The sequence below is a fragment of the Amblyomma americanum genome, chromosome 6, assembly GCF_052857255.1.
Source record: "Amblyomma americanum isolate KBUSLIRL-KWMA chromosome 6, ASM5285725v1, whole genome shotgun sequence".
Taxonomy (NCBI): domain Eukaryota; kingdom Metazoa; phylum Arthropoda; class Arachnida; order Ixodida; family Ixodidae; genus Amblyomma; species Amblyomma americanum.
Genome location: NC_135502.1, coordinates 112,198,841 through 112,225,332, shown reverse-complemented (window position 1 = coordinate 112,225,332; position 26,492 = coordinate 112,198,841). Strand labels below are relative to the sequence as shown.

At 45.7% G+C, this 26,492-nt stretch overlaps 1 protein-coding gene across 1 annotated transcript in view; it reads left to right on the top strand.

Annotated features, from left to right (window-relative positions):
- LOC144093999 (aurora kinase A-B-like) overlaps positions 1 to 24,206 on the top strand; it is a 35,296-nt gene extending 11,090 nt beyond the window's left edge. Inside the window, exons 3-7 of the mRNA XM_077627824.1 lie at positions 1,043 to 1,122; positions 3,319 to 3,457; positions 10,943 to 11,091; positions 18,778 to 19,009; positions 23,774 to 24,206. Coding sequence (XP_077483950.1) covers positions 1,043 to 1,122; positions 3,319 to 3,457; positions 10,943 to 11,091; positions 18,778 to 19,009; positions 23,774 to 23,878 — 705 coding nt within the window. The 3' untranslated portion in view covers positions 23,879 to 24,206. The remainder of the gene's footprint in view (positions 1 to 1,042; positions 1,123 to 3,318; positions 3,458 to 10,942; positions 11,092 to 18,777; positions 19,010 to 23,773) is intronic.
- Positions 24,207 to 26,492: the final 2,286 nt, after the last annotated feature.

Here is a 26,492-nt window from a genome sequence, read left to right as displayed (position 1 = left end):
GCACAACATAAAAAAAGTCACAACACAGGGACATAGGATAAAATTCTTCTGGGTGCCGAGCCACGTTGGAATAGATGGGAATGAAAGAGCAGACTTATATGCTGCACAAGCTTGCAGTCGTGAAATCAAGAAAGTCAACGCATCCCGTAGAGACTGCATGAGATTAATGCACTGTAATTTTATGACTAAATGACAGGAAACTTGGCACAATGAAGTGAATAAGAACATCATTTCGTAAAGCCCATAGTAAGCGAATGGAAAACCGGTAGGCACCAGGAACATTTCATAGAAGTAATTTTATGCCGTCTCCTTATTGGACACACAGCTCACATACAATTTCCCGCTGACAAAAGAAGACAAACCTGTTTGTGAAAGTTGTGGAGACAAACTAACAGTTAATCATGTTCTCATGCATGAAACTCGAAAAACTAAGGAAAACGTACTTTAGTCGATTTTATAATGAGCGCTTCCCTTGTCATCCAGCGCTGCTCTTAGGTGACAGTGCAATTATTAAAATTTCTTGTTTGTTTAGCTTTTTAAGAGAAGCTGGCTTTTTTTATATACTGTAAATTTGACCCAGTGCCTCACTTGATTTTGATACACCTTAGCCACTTTCTCGTTCCTGAGAAGGCTGAGGTCTTTATTTGATTGGTTGGGAGCCTCAGTATCCGTGCCTAACCAAGGATGGCTGGTGAGGTTACCCGACCTTCTTTAAAGCTTTTACTATTAGCCGGTTCTAAAAATTTTTTCCTTTGTCATTACTAGCTAGTACAAAATAACTTTTTAGGCCCTCTGTACCACCAGTGCTTTTTCACATTTTTTGCAAAATTTTGCAGAAAAGAGTTTTCCTATACCTTGAGCTTGGCGCATGATGGCCTTAGGTGCTTACGCGCCACTATACCCAACACAATGCAATGCTAAGCTGGTGCTGCTGATAGCTGGCAATAACGTCCGACGCTTGGTTTTAACGTGCTGTGGCAATGCCATTTAGCCCACAGATAATCCCTATGAAAGAAAAGCTATGTGGAAAACGTTCTTGCAGGTGATGTTCAAGTCACAGCTGCAGAAGAACAATGTGGAGCACCAGCTGCGGAGGGAGATCGAGATTCAGTCTCACCTCAGGTGAGGCTGGTCTGCTTCCTGTGTGCTGGCAGTGAATAAAACTGCAGAGACAAGGGACAGAGGAAGCAGACAAGATCGGCGCGGTCTTCTTTCGCTGCTTCTTTTCTCTGTGCTGTTATTCACAGTCAGTATGTACCAACTAGCTCGACTCACCGTCTTACTGAAGTTTACTTCCTGTGTGCATCAGCTGGGGGATTGAACTGGCTGGGGATAGATTGCAGTGTTTTGTGCTGCACTGCATGGCACTTGATGCATGAAGGTTGTTGCACCACTCGTTTTCTTGCTTTGTTAATTTCCATTTTGTCCTCATCCTTATTTCGTGCTTCTTGAGCAGTTTACTGATCAAAGCTAAGTTCTTGGATGTTTTTCTTGTTGCATTCAGATATTTGTTTGCTTTCCTTGTGCAGTAAAACACGTTGTTTGGCTAGTTGGTGCATTGCGGGATTCCCATGCTCTGTTATGTCTGCAGTAGCAGAGGCCCTGTTACAAAAACTGAAAGCGAAGAAAAGTGCCAAGCCATGGCAAGGGAGACCACAAGTGGTCGCTTATATGCACCGTGTGGCCGACAGCCTAAAAATGGTTGCTGGCAGGTATGACAAGTTTTCTCAGCCCTGAGAAAGCAGGGTGGCTTGTGCACACGTATCGGGCAAAGGAAGAAACCGCAGTGTGAAAAGAGGCATGGCAAACCCTTTGTCGACTGTGCAGTTGGTGTGGTGTATGAAATACCACTGACTTAATTGCAGCAGGGTCTATATATGCCAGACGGGTCGCTCTGTTAAGGATAGAGCATGGGAGCATTCTAAGTCGCTAGAAAAGGGAACTGGGTCCAATTTGCCCCTACACTGCAAAGAGTGCAAATGTTAGCCGGTACTTGACGGTGTCGAGATTCTTGGCAGGAGTCTCGATAAGACAGTATGTGAGGTTCTAAAGGCCTTTCTGATTGCAAAGAAAGGAGGTGCATGCTGTAGTGATTGTTCCGTTGCCTTTCGAAGTAAGGAAATCGCCTTCGTAGAATATTTTTTATTTGGTGGCGAATGTATGTGTTCTAAGAGTGAAAAAGTCTGTTCTGCATGTTGTGTTTTTATTGTTTGATACTTATGTGCTGAAAGCGTTCCAATTTTTGCTCTTTTTTGGTTTTATTGCATATGTTTTTTGCCATGATTATCTGATGCTGCTTTGCAAAGATGTTTTTTTTACTAGAAGTAGACATAGTAACTGTGAGATCACTTGTAAGATAGGTGTTGCGGTCATTGTAAATTTTGTTTCCACGACGAAAGGTTGATGTGATCGTGACTGTGAGAGGGTCATGTGACTAAGTGCTCTATGTATATTTGAGCCCTGACCTTTCGAATAAACAGCTGATATCCAGCCTTTTTCCTATCTTCCCCTTCTTCTTAGTTTACCTGTGTTCGTCTTTCTTTGCTAACTTAATTTCTTAATGAATAACTTTCCTTGTACAATTAAACTTTGTTGCTTTGGAGGAGTCACAATATAATTTATCAGAAAGGATAACGTGTTGCACATGATAGCAGTGTCTAGAACACATTCAAGCTCAGTTTGGCAGTAGGAATCTTGCAGCTTCAGAGCACTCTGCAATGTCCTGAGTCAGCAGGCACTGCTAAGCTGTTTAATTGCCATAAAAGTTTCCGCAAAAAGAATTAGGTGAAAAACTAGTCTGTTAATTGCATTATGAATGAACTGTAGTTTCAAATCTCCTCAAATGCTGCTGCTTTTGTTTTCAAACAAAACTTTTCATTGGGGCATCATGAGTCCCTTTACAGATTCTTTGCTTAGTTATATGGTCACCACATGTGCATCTTGGCACCTACCAAATCTTGTACTGTGTGATCTTGCCCTGGGTGGCTTTACTTGTAGTTAGGTAGTGTGCGTCGTCAATATCTGTCTCTGGTGAATGTCCGGTTTTGCGGTTCAGTTAGAGATTATGGTGCATTCTTTCGGGAAGCTATGAGAAAGTCCCTCCTTAGTATCACCAGTGGTGGGATGGCTGTGCTGTTTGTGGCAGACTGCACCATTGCATTGCTGTGTGCTGCTTCATTGCTGCACTTAAGCACAGCTCCAACAACAAGAAGGGCCACACCCAGGTTCTCTAGCTGAGCTCTGTGCTAGCTGATTTTGCATGTAACGACCAGTGGGAAATGGTGCAGTTCCTCACTGACCACTGTGTCCCTGATGCAGGCACCCAAACATCCTGTGCTTGTACAACTGGTTCCACGATGAGACACGTGTCTACCTCATTCTGGAGTATGCGCCCCAGGGGGAGCTGTACCGCCACCTCACCAAAGCAGGGAGATTCACTGACCAGAGAGCTGCGACAGTAAGCACCCTGCCTGCTTCTGCGCCACTGTGATGTCTTCTAGGTGGTCCCAATGAGACAACGCAGCTTTAATGCCATCCAATTTTTCTTCTTAGAAAAAAATATCTTTTGTGGCTCTTTCTGGGCATGATGTTTGTCCGGTAGCAAAAGGTGCACTTATTGCAGAGAAAACTGCGTTTAAAAGCTTCCACCGCTCAATTAAATCTGGTGACACCTACACCAGAAAGAATGCCATGACCACTGTTTCGAAGTGAAAGGCTGTGTAGCCTAACCTCTTTAAATCAACGTCCAGAAAATTGTTGGTGCACCGAAGTTTACTTGCGAAGTTACCTGGTGCTGGCAACGTCTGTATTTTATTTTTAGACACCTTTGAAGCAGTGAAGAAACATCTATGCATATACTTAAATGTTCCAGTTCCCCAGAGATCTACATTCTGGTTGTACTACCACAAACAGGCATTGAGTTTATTGCATGTTGCGAATGTGCTTCAGTCTTCTGTTCTGAACTGAAACATGACAATATCTCCATGCAGATGAGAGCTGTCATCTCATGGTGCAAGATTCAGCTCACATCTGCTAACCATCCTCCACTTTTTAAACAATGCATGTGGCTAACTGAAGCCAATGGCCATGTCCTCCATAGCTTGCTCTGTGTCACTTTGCTGCTCCCAAGAGGCCTCTCAAGTATGTCATGCAGCTAAAACCACATTGCATAGTAGGTAAACTGTGCTTGACCACACTTTTCGACAAAAGTCTAAGAAAAATTGTCTGTGGTTTAGCTCTGGTTAACCCAAGTCGAATTGCGAAAGCTTCGTTTCCTCGGCACGTCGTCTATGCAGCGTCTCATTCCGACGCTCTCGAGAATTCAAAGCGGTCTCTTCCGCAGTTGAAGAGTCACTAAGGGAGGTGTCACTTCTTCTAGCCGCATCTGCGTTATGACGCTTCTCGAGTCTTGCGGCGCGTTCTTCTGGCGTCTCTTGAGCGCGTTGTCTCTTGCTCGCTTCGTTCTGTCGTTGTTGTGTCTCTTTCGCGCTCTCCATAACGACTACAATATGCACGCCGTTTAGCTAAATGTTGTTCCCACTCTTCATCCGTTTCTTCTGCATGCCGCCGCTTCTTAGCTGCAGCACATCGTTGCAGCTTCACCTTATACACATCATCCGACATACCGTGGAGGATTCGCTGGAATGATCGCGACGAGCCGAGTTGGGGCCCCGCTTTTCCACAGCTGGTATGACGTCACACATAGGTCACGCTAAATATCAATGGTGGATTCTCCGGGACGACGGCCAAGAGCGGAAGCCTTGAGCAGTATTGCTTTCGCAATTATACATGGTTCAAATGGTACCACCACCTCCAAGCGTGACCCATGAATGCTCCCCTGGCTGTAACACCCTTGGCGCTTTGGTGTCGGTTATTTGTTGCTCCATGCAGTCCACTAGTGCTGGTAGCCAGTGACATTCAATGCCTTAGCAAATAATCCCTGTACTTGCCTGAAAATTGCCTGCACTTTTTTTCTGTTTTGTTTTATAGTATTTTCTTCTTCATTAATCCATTGCTGTATGTTGAGGTTAATGGAGACCAAAGTGCACGAATTTCTCTATTACACTACAGGTTGCAAGTACTTCTGTCCTTTTTATGCACTCCACTTCATATTTCAAGCAGGAGCAACCCATCAAATATGTTGGCCAACATCACCACCCAAGGCTACATGTTAAAGTAAATTTGAAAAAATGGTTTTAAGCCTCTTTGAATAAGCCTATTCTTAATGGAAGCAAAGGAAACAAGCACACAAATGACGCTGAACTTGATCTCATACGGGACTTCTGCAAGGCAGGCTAGTGTTAGCTCCACACGGCTGTTGTAGTTACTCTGAAATTGGTCAGTCCACCATGTAGATTGACATCCCAGCTTCCGGAACTGGAAAAAAAAATTTGGGGTTGGGTCGTTGTATAGGTCACGCAACAAAAGCTCCAAGCTGCAAGATATCGCTGATGCACTGGCGCTCTAAGAAATGAGTCACTGGAGACAGGACCGTACTTGCACACAGTGCAGAGACAATAGTAAAGACATGCGAGAAGATAAATAAAATCAAACTTTCATCTTTTTATTCTGTTAATGTCCGGTAGGCAATCTAAATGTCTGCAATGATACCGGTGTTGTACCTTAAAGGCACTCTGAAACACCTGAAAAGAGCTCATCAAAACACGCTCAATCATTATGTTGCACTCGCCGCGGTAGCTCAGTGGTTAGGGCGCTTGCCTACTGAACTGTAGTTCCCGGTTTCGAACCCGGCCGCGAAGGCCGCGCTTTGATGAAGGGGAAAGGCAATGATGAAAGGAGAGGGAAAGACACACAGAGGCTGATATTCAAATTTTGACTTCAGATAATTCTGCTACTAGAAAGGGCATTAAAAAAAGGCTTGCTGGAAGATATTTGTGAAACTGTGCCCTTTAACAGCTTTATTGAGAGCTCCTCTCATACCCCTTTAATGGCAGTAATTTATCAAGCTAAGCTTGTTTGTAACGTAATTAGCCGGAAAAAAAATTGCCCCTCTAAACACTTTAAAGCACTTTGCAGACGTTTCTATAAATTGCTAACTATCAGCATTTTGTCAGTGTGTGTTAGCTAGCACTAAAAATTAGTTTTTGGGGAAACGAAATGGCACAGTATCTGTCTCACATATTGGCCAACACCTGAGCCAAGCCATCATAAGGGAAGGGAGTGAAAGAAGAAAGGAAGAAAGGTGCCATAGTGGAGGTCCCGGGAATAATTTCGACCGCCTGGGGATCTTTATCGTGCACTGACATTGCACAGCACATGGGCTACTTAGCGTTTCGCCTCCATCGAAAAGCGGCCCGTGCCGTCGGATTCGAACCTGGGTACTCCGGATCAGTAGCCAAGCACCCTAACCAGTGAGCCACCGTGGCAGGTTAGCTAGCACTAATGTCTTTATTTCAGGCAAAGTCAGCATACTTCACTTAGCAAATGAATGCTTTTTTATGCCAACTAGTGAATGTCATTATTTTTTCTGTATTCTTGCATCATGTGCTTTTTTTAAACACAGAATTATTCCACCATCCCTTTAAAGGCCCTGTTGTTTTAATTCAAATATTTTGAGAGTTGTAAACTTGTTTCCAAATTCTTGTTTTTAGAGTGTGCATTTAAACACTTAACCATTGGTGTTTTCCACTGAAAAACTTATGAATTGGCTTTCTTGAGGCCTGGATGTGCTATTTATATTTAGGCTGCAAAAATTTTTTTCAATCAAAATGATAAATGATGCCTGAAAGGGTTAAGGCAGCAATGAGGACAAATTAAAGTTGAAAAAAAAAATACAAGTGTCGCCACCACCGGTTAATTTCCGAAGTAAACCGCGGTAATTTTTGCGTACGGATTTTAGAGGCCAGGCTGCACCGCCATTCACATCCAGACAGTGATCAGAGAGTCCTTTTCAGTATCGGCGTTGCGAGTTCTAATTGAGCGGCGGGAAAATTTTTAGGTGCACTTTTCTCAGCAATAAATGTCTCTTTTCCTGCTTAAAAAAACGTCAGCATACAAAGAAAGAGCCATAGAACTTTTCACTAATACAGGGGTGTGACATCTGCTTCAATTGCGTCATTTTTATACAAACGCAACCTCTTGCTCCAAACTGCGCCAGCAACAGAGAATAGACGAAAATTGCGCCAGAACGGCCAGAACGATTTGGGCATCTTTGCTCCGGCAGCAGTCAGGAACAGCATGATCATTAATTTTTCGAAAACAAAATGCAGCCATTTGTTATCCGCGCAGTTGATGCCTCCTGTACAGTTTATAATAATTTATCATGCTCTTTAAGGCGGTTCCAGCAAGTGGTGGCGCGTGCGTGACCACTCCCGAGTTGCAGCTGTCGTCGCTGCTGACACCGAGGAACTGAATATGGTTGAGTGGGCCGAGCAGCACGGCCAAGACGCACAAAACATTGCGGGGAGGTTGAGGGCGCTGCGAGCAAACTCTGCGTTAGTGGGACGCTGAGCCATGTTGATTCTGAGGGCATGGCGGATTTAGAGTAAAGATAGATTGGAACAGTTTTACGTTTACCAGCCCGTGGTCAAGTGCGGTTCTCTGAGTCTGCGATCACTCAAATTATGCTACCGCGTTGATCGAACCGCGCGATTGGGAGCATTTTTGCTCATCATGAGTGCTGGTGCAGTGATACATAGTTCGATGGTAACGCCACCAATGTTTTAGGTTTTACGTGAAAGCCTGCGCCGTGCTGCCGTCCAGGCGTTTCACCAACACCGTATAGTCATGAAAGGAAACTGAATTGGTAAATAAATGTCTTAGCCAACATTTCGAAATATCAGATTCGTTGTTGCAGAGTATGTACTTTTTATGACTGCTACCACTGTTAAAACACCTAGACTGCCTATTACTATTGCATTCATTAGGTGAAGTGCTTAAGAGGCAAGTGTATTGTGCGATGTCAGTTCACATTAAAGAACTCCCACTACGGCATGCCTCATAATCATAAAGTTGTTTTGACACATAAAATTCTGGCTATATTATACAAACTGCTTCACAATGAAATTTTATCTGCTTCAGACTGCTCGAAAATGAAATTTAGTTTGCTCGAAGAAGCTCAGTGCAGTTTTGGCTGCGCCAAACTGCTCCAATATGGAAATTTGCCTGAGCCATATTGCTCCAAAACACAATTTTACTTGCTCCAAAAATTCCTCCAAACTGACTTTTTGTAGTCCCTCCCCTGCTGAGAACAAAAATTCAATGGAGTTGTCCTCGGTGTTCCTTTACCCTTAAAGGGACACTGAGGAGAACACTATCAATTTTTTTTGTTAGCAAAGTCTGATAGTTCGGCATTTCATGGCTTTGTTGTCACTTCTCTGGGAGTGAAAGATGCATTTATTTCAAAGAAATTTGGATTCAAAGTTGAAAAAGTTTTTCCCTCCGCTCCGATTCAAACTCGAGAACTCTTATGACGTCACAGGACGGAGTGACGTGAAACGTGACGTAAACGCAGACTCCGTGATGAAAGCTATCACCGCCGCACGTTGAAGGCATCTATCGGGGGTTGCTACCGTCGCTTCGTTTACGTTTGCACCGGCGTCTTGCCAGCGTGACGATGGATCTCGTTCCCGAACACGACGACGAAGTTCCCGCAAAAACTCCGGCCTGCATTTCAGCGACCTCAGCCCCACAGAGCGTGCGATGCTTTTGAGGGAGCACTGTTAGGTTAGGCTCTGGCGGGTCATTTCCCCATTCCTCAGTGAGCAGCCGTTGCTAATTAAGTATCTTAACCCCAGTGCGGGGAGTCGCGAGGGGCCAGGACAAGGTCGGCGTCTTGCGCCCATCGGAGGCTGGCCGGGGCTTTGGGGCCAACGGATTGTGATTCCTTGAACAGCGTGGTTGCACGGTGCACCAGGAGGCCTTGAGTTCTCCTACGGTTGCAAGTGCCAGGTTATTTATTTATTTTTTTCCACAAAAAACGGATGGGTGCTCAAGGGCGGTCGCGTTTAAAGTTGGCGGCTTGAAACTTAAGGCGACGCACGACGCTTCAACGGCTTCCGCTAGATCCAATGGGTCCACTGGATCGGGCTTTCTCGCCCACTTGCATGTACCTTCAGATGTGTACTGTGAATGGATTAAATTAGCCGAGAGCTCGAAAAGAACAGCTCCGCCCAACTGCCGAAGCTATTGAATTACGTCACAACGCGCACCTCGCCGCGGAGTCGAATCGGTTTGGCCGGACCGGCGGCGGCTGGCGCACTCGGCGCGAAATAGAGACATGCTCCAAGACACTGCCAGTGCAGTGCGGTCAGTGCGCCGAAGCCGCCGAACGCGTCGGCGGTCAAGCGCAGTTGGAGTATAAAGGGTCTCGCTTTGGCCAACGTAACGTCGCCGTGTAGTGCGCACGCGTTACGCCGGCGTAAAAACGCGCCTTAGCTAGCAGAGCCTGCGTTTAACCGCTAACCAACGTATTCGGTGGTGGCATCTATGGGAGCCACTGAAACCACCCGCCCACTAAATAAAAAAAAAATCCTGTGCCGAGGCTCGTAATCGAACCAGGGCTTTTGGCGTTTGAGGCGGAGACGCTACCACTCCACCACGACGGTTCATGATATAACTGTCAATAAAGGCGCATCTAGTGAATGCACTCTTCCGATGCAGAAATCTCCGCGCTTTCGCTAGGTATATCCTGGCCTAACAGAGCTAGGCCATCAGCAATTTTTCTTAACTGCCTTGTACCTTGCCTCGCGTCCCTAATAAACGATTTCCGTTAAGCAGTTTGAAGTTGACTGGCAAAGCCGGGAATATTTCGCCGGGCGAGCGTGCGAAGACACAAGTGCTCTTTATACTGCAAACTGCCTTGTACGATCACCGACCATCGTGCCATCATAGATTTTCATCGGCCGTGGCGATCATCTGACCAACCTTAACAATCTCCTTCAAAGGTTAACTAGCACTTGATGCAGCTCTTGGAGTTCCTCTGCTGTTCGGCGCTTGTAAATCGAGGCACGTCAAAAACAAAACCACGGGGCACACAAAGCTCATAGACGCAAAGCGCCATAACAAATCGAAACTCTTTTGGCCGCCTGTGGCACTGCCAAGCATCGGTTTTCTTTTCTTCCAACATTCAGGTTGTCTTTTGTCTGCCTTCCTTGTGTGATAAAAGTGCACTATTGGTTTTAATACAAAACTTACTTCAATATTGAACCGTGCAACTTTCCTTTGTTAGCCTCAGAGATTTGCGGCCTCCATGTAGGAAGGAAAATTCCTCCAAGGTGGCGTCTCTTGTCCTATGATGTCAGCATGCTTGTACTTGCGAGATCGGCCTGTGGCAGCGATACCTGTATTTTGGTTCTTGCTATTTTCTACCTTACACGAGCTTTGTTTTCAGTAAGAGTGGCGTTTTTGTGATCAGGAGTTGGTATTCTATCGATACAAGCCAATTTCAATTTCTCCTCAATGTCCGTTTAAAATTGTGACAATCCAGGTCAGTTTTAAACCAAAAATTCCTTATAAAATGGAACATTTTTCATATGGAACATCACTATGTAAAGGAATTAGTGCAAAAAAACAGATTAACGACAACGGTGGAAACACATTGCCCTTTGTCCGTTGCATTTGTCTCTGTTTTGTGCACTCATTTCTTTGCATACTGCAACACCAACTAGCCTGACAGCTCGCCCTTCGGAACATGACTGCTTTTAGCCATGCTGCCTGGTGGTACCTGCATTGCTTATTTGAACAATGAATGCAGGCTTTTGGCACACTCTAATATACTTACAACCTCTTTCAGTGCTGCCTTAGTACTCTGCAGGGGTGATGATGATATTTGTGAAGAGAAGAGATATGCTGTTGGTAAGAGTGACCACACTCTAGACACTGAGATGCCACCGCAAGGTGGTGCTGTTTGAAACTGCAGATCATCGTTGCCTGACTGTTATTAACTTATTTGGTGCCTATGGGCCTGTTTCCCCTCGTGCAGTACATCTACCAGCTGTGCAATGCCCTCAAGGTCTGCCATAGCCAGAAGGTCATTCACCGGGACATCAAGCCCGAGAACCTGCTCCTGGGAATCAATGGCGAGATCAAGATTGCCGACTTCGGCTGGTCCGTGCACGCACCCTCTTCCAGGTAAGTGTGCCAACCAAGCACAGTCCAGCCAGCAGGTCTCCTTTCTTTGTACTAAGGGGGATTCCAACCTTGTTTTGTGTGCGTCTGTTTGCCTTTGCTGTTGTCCAGCACATTGGCACATCCGGCATATGGCAGGTTCCTTCCGATCATGAATGGCAGTTTGCCAATATCCCTCAAGAGAAAAGTGTACAACAGCTGTGTTTTACCAGTACTCGCCTACGTGGCAGAAACGTGGAGGCCGACGAAAGAGGTTCAGCTTGTGTCAAGGGCAACGCAGTGAGCTATGGAAAAGAAAATAGGTGTAGCAATTAGAGACTGGAAGTGGACAGAGTGGGTGAGGGAACAAACGTGCGTTAAAGACATCCTAGTCGAAATCAAGAGGAAATGAGCTTGGGCAGGGCGTGTAATGTGAAGACAGGATAACCGGCTGGTCTTTAAGGGGAAAGTAGTGGATTCCAAGAGAAGGCAAGCGTAGCAGGGGGCAGCAGAAAGTTAGGTGGGTGAATGAGAGTAAAAATGTTGCGGGGATACGGTGGGTGCAGCTGCCAAAGAACAGGGTTAATGGGAGAGACATGGGAGAGGCCTTTGCCCTGCAGTGGGAGTAGTCAAGCTGATGATGTACTGCGATGGCTCAGTTGAGCATTTTCTCAGTGAAGTAAATTGCAGAATGATTGAGAGGCACATCATAAAATTGCGTTGTTTTGTGGTCAGCATGTGTGGTGGGATTCTAATGCACTCATATTTCCTTTGTAGTTGTGCTTTCTTACAACTACAACCGCCCATAAAGTAGGTCATCCATAATAAGGAATAGCGATGACAAATAAAGAAATATTGCACTTTGGGATTAAGGACTCCTCCTTCTGTACATTCTAATTGACTCTGGAGTGAAAATGGATGAAATCTTGAGAGCGCCATGTGCATTATCTTGGTAGCCTTTATTTTTAAAATGATGCAGTGCTGTTGGAAATGCCCAGCGGTCCATGAGATGCATACGAGATGCACGATGGCATCTCATGACTTGATGATGCAACCCACAAACCACTAGTACACATTTGTACTCAGTCAGCTGAGAGCTACATAGCTTTCAACATTGCAAATGCTGCATAGTTATATTTCTTTCACAAACATTCATGCATTGCAACAAATGGTAAGTTCACTGGGCACCTTGGCAGTGTAAAGCATGAAGCAACAAGGAAAAGGTTCATCAATGAGGCATTTGCAACTTGCCCTGCCTTTCTCTGGTGCCCTGCACTCAAAATGTAGGACTCGAAACATCTGCTTGGTGTAGTCGGTTCCCATCGTTGATCGTATTAGAGTGACAAATGTACATGGGCTCCGATGGGCTCTGTGCATTTCGACACTCTTTTGTGTAAACAGCGAGTTTACATATTAACAAGACGTCAGATACATCTGAAAAGTTTGGTTCCTGAAAAAATTGTCCATAATGCTATTTACGGGGCACGAGTTTATAGTAGGTATTCACATGACGTCATCCGCAAGAGGTGCTAGTGGCTGGCACGGCATTCACCATGTTTGTGGTTGCGTGCATGGACATCACAGCCAGCCGCGACATTTAACTCCTTGTGGTCTCTGAACCGTGAGTATCTTTCACGTCTCGTTGTAATTGCTGCGTGACCTTGTACTATGTGAAACGGGCAAGAGTGGACATGTTGAAAAGGTTTGAATTTGTTGAAATTGAAAACATCGACTGATAAGACTGCAGAGGTGTCAGCGTAGTGTGCAGCTTAATACAGGGCTACTGCCACTTGTTGAATTCACTGATACAGAGGCCTCTTGCATGTTTTCCTATAGACAAAGAAATCGAAGTGTACAAATCTGTGAAAGGGGTCAATTTTTGACATGCGGGTGACCCTGAGAACAATGCTCGAGCATGCCGGCAGACAGCAGCCAGTTTTGGAGAGGTAAGTAATTTGCAACGAGTCGGTTAGCTTAGCTAGCCTAAATTGTCATGTCTATATACAGTCATGACCCATTGGACAACTCAAATTATGGACAGTTTTTCTGGGGGGTGAAACTCTTTTGATGTATTTATGCCTCATTAATATGGAAACTCGCTCTCCAGACAATGGACAGGGTGAAAATGCACAGAGCCCATTGGGACCCATGTATCTTTGTCCTGTTAATATGGACAGTGATGAGAATAAAATAACGGGTGCCTCAGCTAGATGTTACGCCCATTATAACTTGAGCTCAGAGCACAAGCAAAACACTGGCAAAACTAGAACACTAGTTTTGCTAGAAAATTAGCAAAAGGCAGGCGAATGTGCAAATGCCTTAGTAGTGGCCTTTTTGTAGTGTGTGCCGTACCGTTCAGGGGCGTAGTCAGAAGTGGGGGGGTCTTGTGGTGCTTCAGCCCCCTCCCCCCGAATTTTTTTCGAACTGTCACGTACCGCTCCCCAAAACAACCACTGGCGCCGGAAGTCATTCTGGATTTTGTCACCTACACTGTCTTTTTCAGATTAGAAAAGACATTTTGGCTCAAACATTGCTAACTCGGGTCCTATTTCGTGGCAACACCCATGCACCTGGAGTCATGTAACGCAAGGGGCCCCATCCTAGCACAAACTTTCAAGGGCCTATCGATGGCTCACTGTTGCGAATAAAATTTTGGTGCAATTACTGGCAATACATGACCGGCGACAGCTGCTGCTGCACAGTACACTGGAACGAATGACAGTGTCATTGAGATTTTTCCCAGGCCGTTGCATATGTACAAAAATGTAAAGGCTCTTGAACGACAATCATCCATTAAAATATTTGTCCTCTACTTGCTAATTTCATGGCCTTTACGTATTTCATATCAGCGGCATGCACTGCTTTGCTGGTTCCGGACCGATATAGTTCTAGACTTCGTCTGATATTTTCTTTACTTATTAAATATGCAAAAACATGGAAGCATTGGTATCAGTTATGCATGCTACGAGTGAACGATAAGAAGATAGTTGGTATGACATGATTACAAGACATAAAACTGAGCAGGGGTCAAGACACGGACGAGAAGCAAACAGGACAAGCTTGTCCTGTTTCCTTCTCTGCTGTGTCTTGTCCCCTGCTCAGTTTTATGTTTTGTAATCAAGTCTGCCATGATTTTAAGACATACGAATGCATTCTTTTATTTTAAAAAATACATATTTCACTTGTCTAGACAGTGCGTAGCGTTATCTAATACACAATGGCATTGTCAATGGCACTGCACTTATTATTGTTGCGTTTGATCCTTCCACAAATATTATGAGAATGCCGCGCTGTAGCATGAGCCCCCCCCCCCCTCGAACAAAATTTCTGGCTACGCCACTGGTACCGTTTGCAACATTGCATCAATGGCTTGTATAAATGGTATAAATCATAGTAGAATGTACTTCATCATACCAAGTGGCACTGTCATGTGCCTCATGGACCACTAGGAGCTTCAAATGTGCTTCATCCTTCACCGCATGATTATCAGAGTAATGGCGGCTAGCATAATGCACTTCGAGCAGCTAAGGTTGCCCGATTTCCACCTCACTGCCCACCACTTATGCACAGAACAGTCTGTAATCTTAATATTTCTTTTTGTTTTTCTTCATGATTCCTTATTACGGACGACTCTCTCTGTGGACACTTTTGCTTGGGAACAAAGTGTTCATGTTAACGAGTTGCGGCTGTACTTGTAAGTGATAAGTTTCTGTTGAGTATAGCGGAACTGCTGCATACTGCACTGCTGCTGACCTAGAATCCAGACCATATGTGCATTCGAGCGCTATGTTGGTAAAATCAGCACTTAGTCACTTATCGCTTAGTCTGCCATTTGTGCTGTGTGTGCCTTAGAGCATTTGTTTGATTGTTTTGTTGCACAAATAAAGCAACCTAAGATGCTTTGCTTTTTTCGAATGGAATAGCGTGGGTGAAGCTCTGGCAGTTCACCGGAAACAGCTACTCGAGATGTGCATTTCTGCAATGCTAGTTCTGGAATTTGGGTCAATTAATTTTGTGCTTTTTCTTCACAAAGTATCCTGCATGAGTAGCAGACGGTTATCAATTGCTATGAAACGGTAGAGGTTGTGTTCTTGCATACGATGCAGCTACCGGCTTTGCTGTCGAGCAGTTGCACAAGTTAATGTGACCGTCTAACTGCATCGTTAAGCAGACAGCGCTGATATACTACCTCTGTGCAGTAGAGTACTGCTGCAAACTTCTTGCACACATAGCATTCCACAAAGAAATTACTTAATTACTACTTAATTAGCAACATGCAAAAACATTGTGAATTGTTCCGAAACTTGACACTGCGCAAGCTGGTCATGAAAATGGTGCACTAGCCATGATGATGCTCGCACCCTCAGTAGCACAGCCTCAGTGACCTTCCTGTTGACAGGTTCGGGCGAGTTGGTTGTTTATGTTAAGTGCTCTGTTTTTTTCATCCTTTTAAGCGCAGGTTAAAAATTTTAAGAAATGTGTATTTATGGCGCATTCAATAGAACTTTTTTCTAATGTTTGTATGTTTGAATGCTACAGGCACGCTTTTCTCTTCATTAGCATTCATTAACTAATTATGTGATAATTGTGTGAAATTGTAGAACAAACAAATGAGGCAGTCTTTCCACCAGCAGCAGTTTTTACTATAAAAGTGACAGTGAAGACCCAGTTGTCTGAGGTAGCTTTTTCAAGAAAAACAATAAAGGATAATCAGTTCTTGTTGTCCATTTTCACAAATCATCATTTCATCCATTGTTGCAGGTCAATGCTAAGCTGGATGCTTTTGGGAACACTTGTCGAACAGTATTGCAGTTTTCAACAGTGATAGAAGGGCTGCTCCAATTGTGCCACGTTGCACCACGAACAAACTGCTGCTCCATCTTGTGCCAAACAGGAATTTTAGTGATAAACTGCGCCAGACCTGCGCCAAGACAAGGCTAAATGAAAAACGAAATATATCGGGCCAACATTACCATTCACTTCACTGAAAAAGCGCTGCACTGTCAAATACAAAACCGAGAACTTTGCGTATGCGAATATTTGAGCACGAATCGAGTATGTTTACTATTCCATTTATATTCATTTGAGAAATGGATATTAAAAAATTTCAGAATATTAAAAAATTCTTGAGTATTCAAGAGCAACCGAATACCACCAACTTTAATTACTGTGACTATGGCTATGCCACAATATCTGGACAAATTACCCAAAAATCAAGTTTAAACTGTCAAGAAAAAATCTGCAAAAGCGTCATTTTTGCTTTCTTGTCCGTTGTTCGGCGCTTGGACCGTTCACATTCAGATGCGGCTAGGCTTGGATCTCCTGCGAATATTAGCAAGTGGACTTTCCTACACACAACAGGATGAAAACATGTTGGTCGACCACCCGTTTCGAACAACCACAACACAAAACGCATATTTCATGTTTTATACTTCTGTAACATGTTTCATACTAAATGCCCACACCCATGGCACTTCTCCCCTTGCGTGAAAACACTTTAAGCATCAGCTCTTCCATTACGTTTAGCTCAACAGTGATATGCGGGAAAGCCCACTTGTGCAATTTCACAAGAAAATCCCAAAGGAAAGCCGAGTTTCGGAGTAACCAATGAGGAAAGCGATCGTGTAAAAAATCGCATGGTGCATTGTAACCCATGCACATATGATATGACCGTAACGGAACGCATAATGACATACGGAGTGCCCCTGTAGCTTTGGTAGCTTGTGTGCTTGTGGCTTTGGGCCGCGCATTCGCCAACTGTTCAAACACAGGTGTGCGGCGCTTTCACACGCCGACAGGTGCGGCGCTGATCATTTCTTCATTGCTTTAGAAGCAGCCTCACCGTTCTGATGACAGTGTGAGCTACCCTCGCTGACGTCGTCGCCGCTCTTCTAGCACAGCGAAACTGCATGCTCGTCAGGGGCTGTTCGCTGTTTTTACAATAGGGCCTCCTTGTTCAGCCCATGTTCAGCATCTTTTTACCCAGGGGAGATGGGGAGGTTGAATAACTCGCCCCTTGCATAATGTCACTTGAGGTCCGAATTAATGAGGTTTTACTACCCAGCATGCTATTTTTAACTGCCAGTCATGTGTCGATTCATGGATTTCATTTGCTCACTCATTTTGCATGTTGTATGCTGTTATGCCATCTAATGAAGCAATATACATTTCGGTGCACATCATTTCTATATTGCGCTCAGTCAGTGTAGTTCTGTTTAATTCCAGTTGCAGAGACCACAAGACACTGTTTGTAAAAAACAACAATATTTGCCTGTTTATCTTGTCCTTATTTTTTTTTTCATACTGAGTAGTTACTCTATATTCAAAGCCATTTTTCCCTTCATATTCGAAAATTTCAAATTTCAACAATTTCGAAATTTCAAATTTCAATTGGCCACTTGAATGAGATTCGCTGTGCAAGCTCAAACAAAAGTTCTTTAGCTATTTTTGCTGTTTCCATTCATACTCCCTTTTATTTTCTCAATGTGTGATTCGTGATTCCACGAAACCCTACTCCCCTCCCTTCACACACACACATACATACACAGTCACTGTGGTGGCTCAGTGGTTATATGGTGCTTAGCTGCTGACCCGAAAGAAGTGAGTTCGATCCCAGCCGCAGCGGTCGCATTTCAGTGGAAGCGAAATTCTAGAGTCTTGTGTACTATGTGATGTCAGTGCATGTTAAAGAACCCCAGGTGGTCAAAATTTCCAGAGCCCTTCACTACGGCGTCGCTCATAGCCTTAGTCGCTTTGCGATGTTAAACCACCATAAACCAAACCACACATACACGTGCACACACAGTATATTGCGAAATGTGCGCGTTTCTCATGATGCGAGACTGTTTTCACTCATGTGCTATGTGCCCAACCTGTGCGAAGTCGTAAGCACTCGTGGATGCATACCATGGCCTCAAAGAACTGAAATGTCTTGATGTTTAGCTGCATGGAAAGAGGTGACAGGGATTGTTAGAGAACTGTCCTTTGTAAATTGGACGAACGAGGGAAAGTTTTTCCGAATTAATTAACAAAGCCTCTATATGTGAAGGTTAATGGTGCAAACTGAACATACCTTTCCTAGTCATGACTTAAAGAACGTTTTTTTTTTTGCTTTTTGCTTTCATGTGCAATAAACCTTGCTAGCACGAATGACCCTCTTCGAGGCATTTTTATGTTTAAGTAGTAAACAAACTTGTATCAGCACTTGCTCCAAATGTATCTCTAGCTGCTCCAAATTAATATTTTGGCCGCTCCAAGCCGTGCTTCCAAAACTGAAATGCTGCTGCCATTAACGGTTGATTATTGCTACGAGCCATTGTTCTTAGCCATTGTTATCAGTCATTCTTGTGGGCTTTGTTAGTGGGGGGGTATTTTCCAACTATTTGGAAATGGTGAGGCACATGGTCCTCACAAAAGTTTATTACAGTATGTGGAAATATGCGTGGTGTGCTCATGTGAAGACTTTGCATGCCAATCTGTGTCATCAGAGGCCCAACATCTTTGCCTAGCATTTCCATCAAGATTTTAGACTGCCAGTAACAATGCATTTTTTTCCCTCGGCTAACTTCTTCAAGCAGCCGTCTGTTGTTGGCCACTGAAATGCAATGCTGTCGTCTTGTGTTTGCCCAAACTGCTTCTGGCTCTGAATGTAAAGCAACGGTTGCAGCATTCCTTTGTGCTCACACTCAGGTGCGGGGGTTGGGTTTGCAGACGAGTGACCATGTGTGGCACACTGGACTACCTGCCACCAGAGATGATCGAGGGCACTGTGTACGACGAGAAAGTCGATCACTGGGCCTTGGGCATCCTCATCTATGAGTTCCTGGTTGGCAAGCCACCATTCGAATCACCCACCACACAGGAGACGTATCGGCGCATTCGTGATGCCAAAGTCCAGTTTCCGCCGTACGTCAGCGCCGATGCTCGTGATATCATTGGAAAGGTGAGGAACATTGCCGCCAAGCCAGCTGACCGAGGGACCTGTAGTGCACCTGCTTGCTGGCAGTGCTGTTATTTGCTTGGTTTTGCCAAGCTGTCACACCCAGCTGTGGAGAACATCCTAGTGACATTCTGGTGGGGACACTCCTACGGGTGAAGTTTATGGTTAGAGGCCAAAGCAGAGCCCAAATCAGAGAAGCAGGTCTGTCTGAAAGGTGCACTAAAGAACTATCTGAAGTAGTCTTTTTACCGCAGGAACTCGATCTACACGTTCTGAGCACTCTTAGAAGCTTCCAATTATTGTCCTGTGCGGCCAATTTCCATAACTTAAATCGGATTAAACGCCCTGGCTCCTGCGTTTTTTTTTTTTTTTTGACTCAATGCTGAAGGTAGCAGCAGTCAAACAACGCGTGGAGTGCCTTTGAGCCACTCTCGTGGTGGCTTGCTGCTCTGCCATCGGCGGAGATTTGACAGCGGCAAGGCGGCTACTTGGGGACCATGGACTCCGCGGGCGGCTCGACAAGTGGCGGCGGTCAGCGCAGCAACAACCACAGCTGGACGAACGAGAAGGAGGCTCGACTGATCAGCCTGTACGGAATGTACCGCCTACTGTGGGACAGCCATCACCCGGAGTACTACAAGGACAGTCGCGAACGCGCCATCAACGCCATCGCTCAGGGCTTGGACAACAAGTTTAATGTGGTGAACATAAAGGACAAGATCAAGTCCCTGCGCAACTACCTCGTGAAGGAGCTGAGGAAGGAGGCTGCGTCGAGGAAGTCACCGGCCGTGCGCCCTTACGTCTCCCGCTGGGAGCACTTCTGCTCGTGGGACTTCCTGCGGCGTGTCATCTGCTGCGACCCAAGCGTGCAGTCGCCCACCGTCGACCTGCCTTTGGGACCCCTCGACGGGCAGCACTGCGTGAGCGACGCTGTGCTACCCAGCACCTCCACCAAATGCTACGGGGTTAGTTCAGCAGGAGGAACGATGGGCCGTACACAGAAGAAACACCAGAAACCAGCACTAGCGCTAGCTGCAGCGTCCTTGTCGTCGTCTACTGTCCAGCGACAGACCAACTTCCTCTTTGCTTCGCGCCTGTGCACCGTAACAATATGTAAATCTCGAAAAGTCCACCTGTACCATGGGCCTAGTTTGCAGCTGTGTTGTCTGCGACTGAAACTAATTATTCACAGAAACCTAAAAAACAAAATCAAAGCAAAAGCGAAGCCGCCACGGGACTGGCTGAAATGCCTCGACACGTTGTTTGTCTCCTCCTCCTACCTTCAGTGTTGAGTTCAAAAAAGGCGGCAGCCAGGTCGTTTAATCCGCTTTAAATTAGGGCAATCGCCCGCACACGATAATAATTTGAAGTTTATAAGAATGCTCCGAACATGTAGACCGAGATCCCACGGTAAAAAGAGGAGTTCAGAGTCCTCTTTAGTGCATCTTTAATCACAAGGTGGTAGAGTAAAGTGCTGCAATCTGATATGCTGGTCTTCTGAAATAACCGAGAATATTTCTTATTCATGCACCCTCTTCCTCTAACACTTAATAATGGCACAGAGGCGAGGCAAGTCTAGAAAGTTGACTTTATCTTTCGCTTTATTTCATACGTCACAATCCTGCTTCATTCCTTTGGGGGACGATAAAAATTTTACATACCGTATTTGCTCGAATCTAAGCCGGCCGCGATTGCAAGCCGACCCCCCCAAAACTCGCGAACCCGAAAAAAAAAAAAAAAACTCGAATGCAAGCCGACAGAAAGAGACCATCCTGAACAAGAAAGACATGTATTGAAATAAAAGCTGGCTGTGCTCTTCACGAGACCGACTGATCACTCGGCGTCGTCTTCCTCGCTGGAGGTTTCCTTCTCACTATCTTCATCCCACAGCGCGCTGTCCTCGGTACCATCCAGCGCGTTTGAGATGCTGCATTTCCGGAATGATCGCACGATCATCTCCGCGGGAATATCTTCCCACGCTGCTGCAACCCATTTGGCCACTTGACTCAGCGATGCGCGTTTAATTCGACCTGCCGGAGTAAGCTCGTGATCTTGCTCAGTCAGCCAATCTGTGTAATATTTGCGCACTCTAGATTTAAAGGGCTTGTTGATGGCGACATCGAGTGGCTGAAGTTGACTGGTCATGCCGCCGGGTATTATAGCCAAATCTGTCCCACCTCGTGAGAGTGCAGCCTTCACGCCGTCCGTCAGGTGTCCGCTGTACGAGTCTAAGACCAGGAGGGAATCTCGACACAACAATGCACCTGGTCGACGTTGCCAAACCAGCCTAATCCATTCTTCGACCATTGCCGCGGTCATCCATCCGTTTTCGTGCGCACGAACGATGACGTTTTTAGGAAACTCTTCCTTCGCAGGAAGTGTCTTCCGCTTGAAGACTATATAAGGTGGCATCTTCCGTCCATCGGCAGTGCAGCAGAGCATCACAGTCGAACGTGCCTTCTCGTAGCCCGCAGTACGCAGTCTTACTTCTTTTGACCCCTTTTCGGCCACTGTGTACGCCATGGGCATGTCGAAGTAAACGGGGGTTTGGTCTGCATTGCCAATTTGCCCAAGTCCATACCCTTTCTCAAGCCTCTTCTTTATGACATACCGTTGAAAAGAAATTAATTTTTCTTCAAAATCTCCGGGCAGCTTCTGGCACACTGACGTTCGTCGCCGCAGGCTGAAGCCAAACCGCTTCATAAACCTTTGAAGCCAGCCTCTGCTTGCCTTGAACGTAGTGCGGGGAATGCCGCGTGCTTTCGCGTCCTCCCTTGCCTTCGCCTGAATAATTCCGGTCGTAACAGGAAGTGCTCCGGCCCTCTGCGTCCTAATAAACTTTGCGACTTCATCTTCCACCGCATGGTGACGGCCTTTGCGGGGTCCGGAAAATGCCATTCGGGTTGCAGCGCAGTTCAATAACTGGCCCCGTTGTTTTCGCCAGCGGCGGATATTTGTTTCGTCCACGCCGTACTCTCGCTGTGCTTGAAGGTTGTACGAACTTTCCGCCGCAAGCACAACTTTTCGCCTGAAAGCAGCGGTATAATGACACCGCTTATTTGTCGGCGCCATCGCGTCGTGAACCGAAGTCGACGAAGTGCACAAAAGAACCGCACCGCACGGAGAGTCCACTAGCCACAAAGCCCCCAACGCAAATGGAGAAAAAAAAAAAAAACGTGATGGCGATGGCGATGGTGCTTGCGCAGCCACATCCTCGAATCTAAGCCGACACCTCAGTTTCGTATTCGGAATTTCAGTAAAAACCATCGGCTTAGATTCGAATAAATACGGTACCGTGCAATTCTGGACAAAACCATTCTTCAATGGGAAGGAGTTTATGAACACAATTTTTTCATATACTGTAAGGTTTCACTATAACAATGAATATATGGGCAGATCTCCTGTCAGCAGGCTTGCATTTTTTGTTAACGTTTTTGCTATCGTCAAAAATGTTCCCATTGGTTTTCTATGCCAGTTATAACTGCTCAATGTGAGTGATGCAAAACTTTAAGAGAAAGACTTTGCTATGCATTAGAAGAGTGACCACTACCTTCAATATTTCCTAACAGTAACTTGCAGTATTCCAATATTCAAAACTTTTGCCAAGCGTGCTACACATAATGGCACTACAAAGCTTTTCGTTTGAATACACCAAGACCACGTGAAGAAAATAAGACAGCCTAGTTCCCAGTCTAATCTTATTTGCGGACTAAACCCTCCATTGGTTTTGAGAAAAGGAAAGGCGTATAACTGGTTCAATTTGCCGGTGGACACCTCAGGTGCACCAGACTAAAAGCTTGAGTTGCTAGGTAGCCTTCTTTTTCCTCCTAGACCGCTGGTGTCTACCTACAAAGTGAGCCGGTTATTCCTTGCCTTTAAAATCAAGGGAGGGTGTAGACTGTGAATAAGATTAGACTGGGAAATAGACTGTCTAATTTGCTTCGTGCAAGTGAGCCCCGGTGAAGGCAACCACTGTGCAAAAAAGCAAAACAAATAGAATTGAGCCGCACTCAGGAGTACCCGATGAACACCTGAGATTTCCTCTTTATTCTTGGAACCGATGTGCAGTCCTTGTACTGTCTCTTTTTTCTAAGGCACAACTTCTTGCAGCTCTGTATGAGCATCTTTAGGTCGAATTTGTAAAGGAAGGAGTGTAACCATATGCGCAGAGTATTGTACTGCAAAGCTAGTGTGTTATTGTGGATGAAACATTAGTGACCTCCAGGGCCACAAAGTAAAAATTACTTGAATAGCATTGAAAGCTGTCCTAGGAAAGACGGTGAGCGCTCATACAAGTTCCAGCTGCATCTCTGAATCTGCCTTTTTCACACAGCTTTCCTGCACATGCCACGCTTCTTCTCCTCTGTCCCCTAGTTTAAAACAAATTGGCTGAGAAATCGCCAGCTTACACCACACGTTGCTGACAGGTGCAGGTGATGGCTGCAAGTGTACATCTGCACTTCGCACGTACAGTTGGCACCGTGTTGCAATGAAGCGTGCCAGTAGCAGGCACAACAGAACCTCACTCATTTGTTTTCAACCAGTGTCCTGGGTAGCAGACGAATTTTCACTTGCTTCCTAGAGGGCACCACATGTGAAAGTAAAATAGCAGGTTCTATGCTGCATGCCCATGATGAGCGGAAATTTATTATTATAGGGGATTTGTGATCCACAAATTCTTTTTCTAAATGGCACAGACCATTTTCATTCGAGCACAGGAGAGTGCCTGTACTCTACTACATCGGCTTCTTTTCTTTCTTGGAACAGTTGGTGAAGAGACGGCCTGCTGACCGCATCTCTCTTGATGAGGTGCTGACTCACCCCTGGGTAGCAAAACATGCGGACACAACTGTAGAGTGCAAGACTTTATGAAGAAAATGTACAGCATGAGCACAACTGCATGTGATAATTGTACGTGCCAAGTGCGCTGTGCGTGTTTTATTTATGCCAGACACTGCAAAGATCACCTTTATAGCTTTTAATCAAGGCTTTCCAACTTCATCCTGTGTTTTATTTTCGGAGCCCTGATTTGGCTCGAAACAAGTTATGGCAGTGACTGTGTTGCTTATATTCTGCATTTGAGAGTACAGTCGAACCTCGGATGTAATGAACCTTAATGTAATGAAATTTGCTATGTAATGCATTTTTTTTTCATTTCCCTATCACTTTGCCATTAAAAATCATGTATTTTTTTTCGCAATTGAACGAAGTGAGTGAGTGAATAAACTTTATTGCTCTAATAAAGGAGTCTTGCTGCTTGCCCGAAGATTGCCGATGTCTTCCAGGCTGAGCACGGTTGGCGCCCCTAGTCTAAGGCTCCACTGTCCCTGGCGATCCGGCATAATTTTGTGCCGCACTTTCGATGTAACGAAGTCGTTGCGCATCGCATGCATGTGCCAAGAACGACCTTGACAATCGGATGAGAGCTAAAACTTCAGCCGAGACAAAACGCATTTTGCATTTTCCCTATTACGCGCCAATTTTTCCGGCAGTATGGGAATATGCGAGCAAAACAAAATGATGAAGATAGGAACGTACTGCTGCGCCATCTGTCATGCGCATACAAAACCCGCGGCACGGAAGTTTCAGGACAGGTCACGCCATGGCGCCACTGGCCAGTCGGAGACTCTGAACAAACTGGAAATACGTGCGCATGAGGCCTGAGGAGGCTGCCAAAGAGAGTCACTTTGTTGTTGAGCAAGCTCGCTTTACTAAAGCCTACGAACAGCAGCAGCGTTTCTTCGACTTGGCTCCATTCATCGTGCAGTGCGTTTTCTGTTCAAGATGAGCGCTTCTCGCAAAAGAAAAGAAGAAGACTGTTGCCGAAAGGTATGGACTTTCGCAGAGTTCAATGTCTACGATTCTTAAATTGAAAGAAAGCATTATGACTGCCCTCTTCACATGGTTTTTGGATATGCGTGCCAAAAACAAGCCGTTGAGCGGGGCAATTCTACAACAGAAGGCTCTGAATTTCGCTTGCATTCTTGGGTGCGACAACTTCAAGGCCAGCAGCGGGTGGCTGCAACGATTTAAGGAGAGGCACAACTCTGTTGGAAAGGTGGCCAGTGCCGAGTCGGCAGAAGCGAACGAGATTGGAGCAGCCGACTGGCTGTGTAATCTATGTCCCGGTTATATTGGCACGTTTTGACGTCGCCGACATTTACAATGCCGACGAGACAGCATTTTTCTATCTGCTGTTGTAAAAGAAAACATTGGCTCTGCGAAATGAAAAGTGCCATGATGGCAAACAGAGTAAGCAGCGTTTGACTGTTCTTTTCTGTGCCAACATGAATGGCAGTGATAAACACGTGCCATTCGTAATTGGAACAAGCAAGAAGCCGCGCTGCTTTAGCGGCAAAAAGCAATGCCGGTTAAATACACGTCAAACACGAAGGCGTGGATGACACGGGACTTGTTCACGAAATGGCTAAAGGACTTTGCGCAAGCAGAAAAGAAGCATCTCCCTACTTGTGGACAATTGCTCCGCACATCATGTTCAAGGCTGTGCACTCACTAACGTTCAGCTCGAGTATTTTCCTGTAAATTGCACCTCCCTGATACAACCACTGGACCAGGGTATTATTAACAGCGTCAAGTGCTCATACCGCAAGCGGGTCATTGAAAGGCTGCTGCTCAACACTGAGCTCAAAAGAGAGACTAAAATCGATGTGTTCATGGCTTTGGAGATGCTATCATGGTGATGGGAGTCAATGAGCAGCAAGGTTATAACGAACTGCTTCAAAAAGGCGGGCTTCAAGGATAGCATGCACTCAAACCAAGAACTGGGTTGTGAAGCGAATGACGACGACAACGACGAAAGCATGCCATCCACATCCAGCACAGACGTTTTGGGGTTGGATTGGGGAGATAAATAGTTTCTCCCCCGCTTAATCATGGCTGACACGATTCAAACCAACCAGACCCCACCCCGTGGTCGCGTACGCTACCGAGCGCTCGCCGACCACGGCAGGCCTTGCTCCGAGGGAACAAAGGAATGACACATTAGCTGACACAAGCAGGCATTTATTGCTACAGCAACAATAACGCCAGCTAGCAACAAGGTGCGCTAATGAATCAAGGTCGTCCGACTCGCCAGCAAGGTAGGTTACGAGCGAATGTTCGCCCATGCTAGGGCAAGGGATACTCCGATGGCCGGACGGGACGAGATACGGGAGCCAGTCTTCCCGCCGCTTCCTTGCCCCGCTGGCGAAGAAAGGAGCTGTGAGCGACACATCTGCTCGCGCCGACGATCTCAGCCGAAGAGCCCCATGGCCTCTCCCGCGCGTGGGCTGCAAGCAGTCTGTCTCGCTGCGACGCTGGCGTCCTCTCTTGCTAGTTAATGTAACTGACAAGGGAATGTGTTCCTCCTCGAGGCGAGGCTGCTGCTGCACGGTGCTTCGTGGGAAAGCAAACACAGGGGACTGCAGGGCAGGTCCCCACAACGTCGGTGACTCATGGCAGCTACTCTGCGATCAGGGTGGTGTTC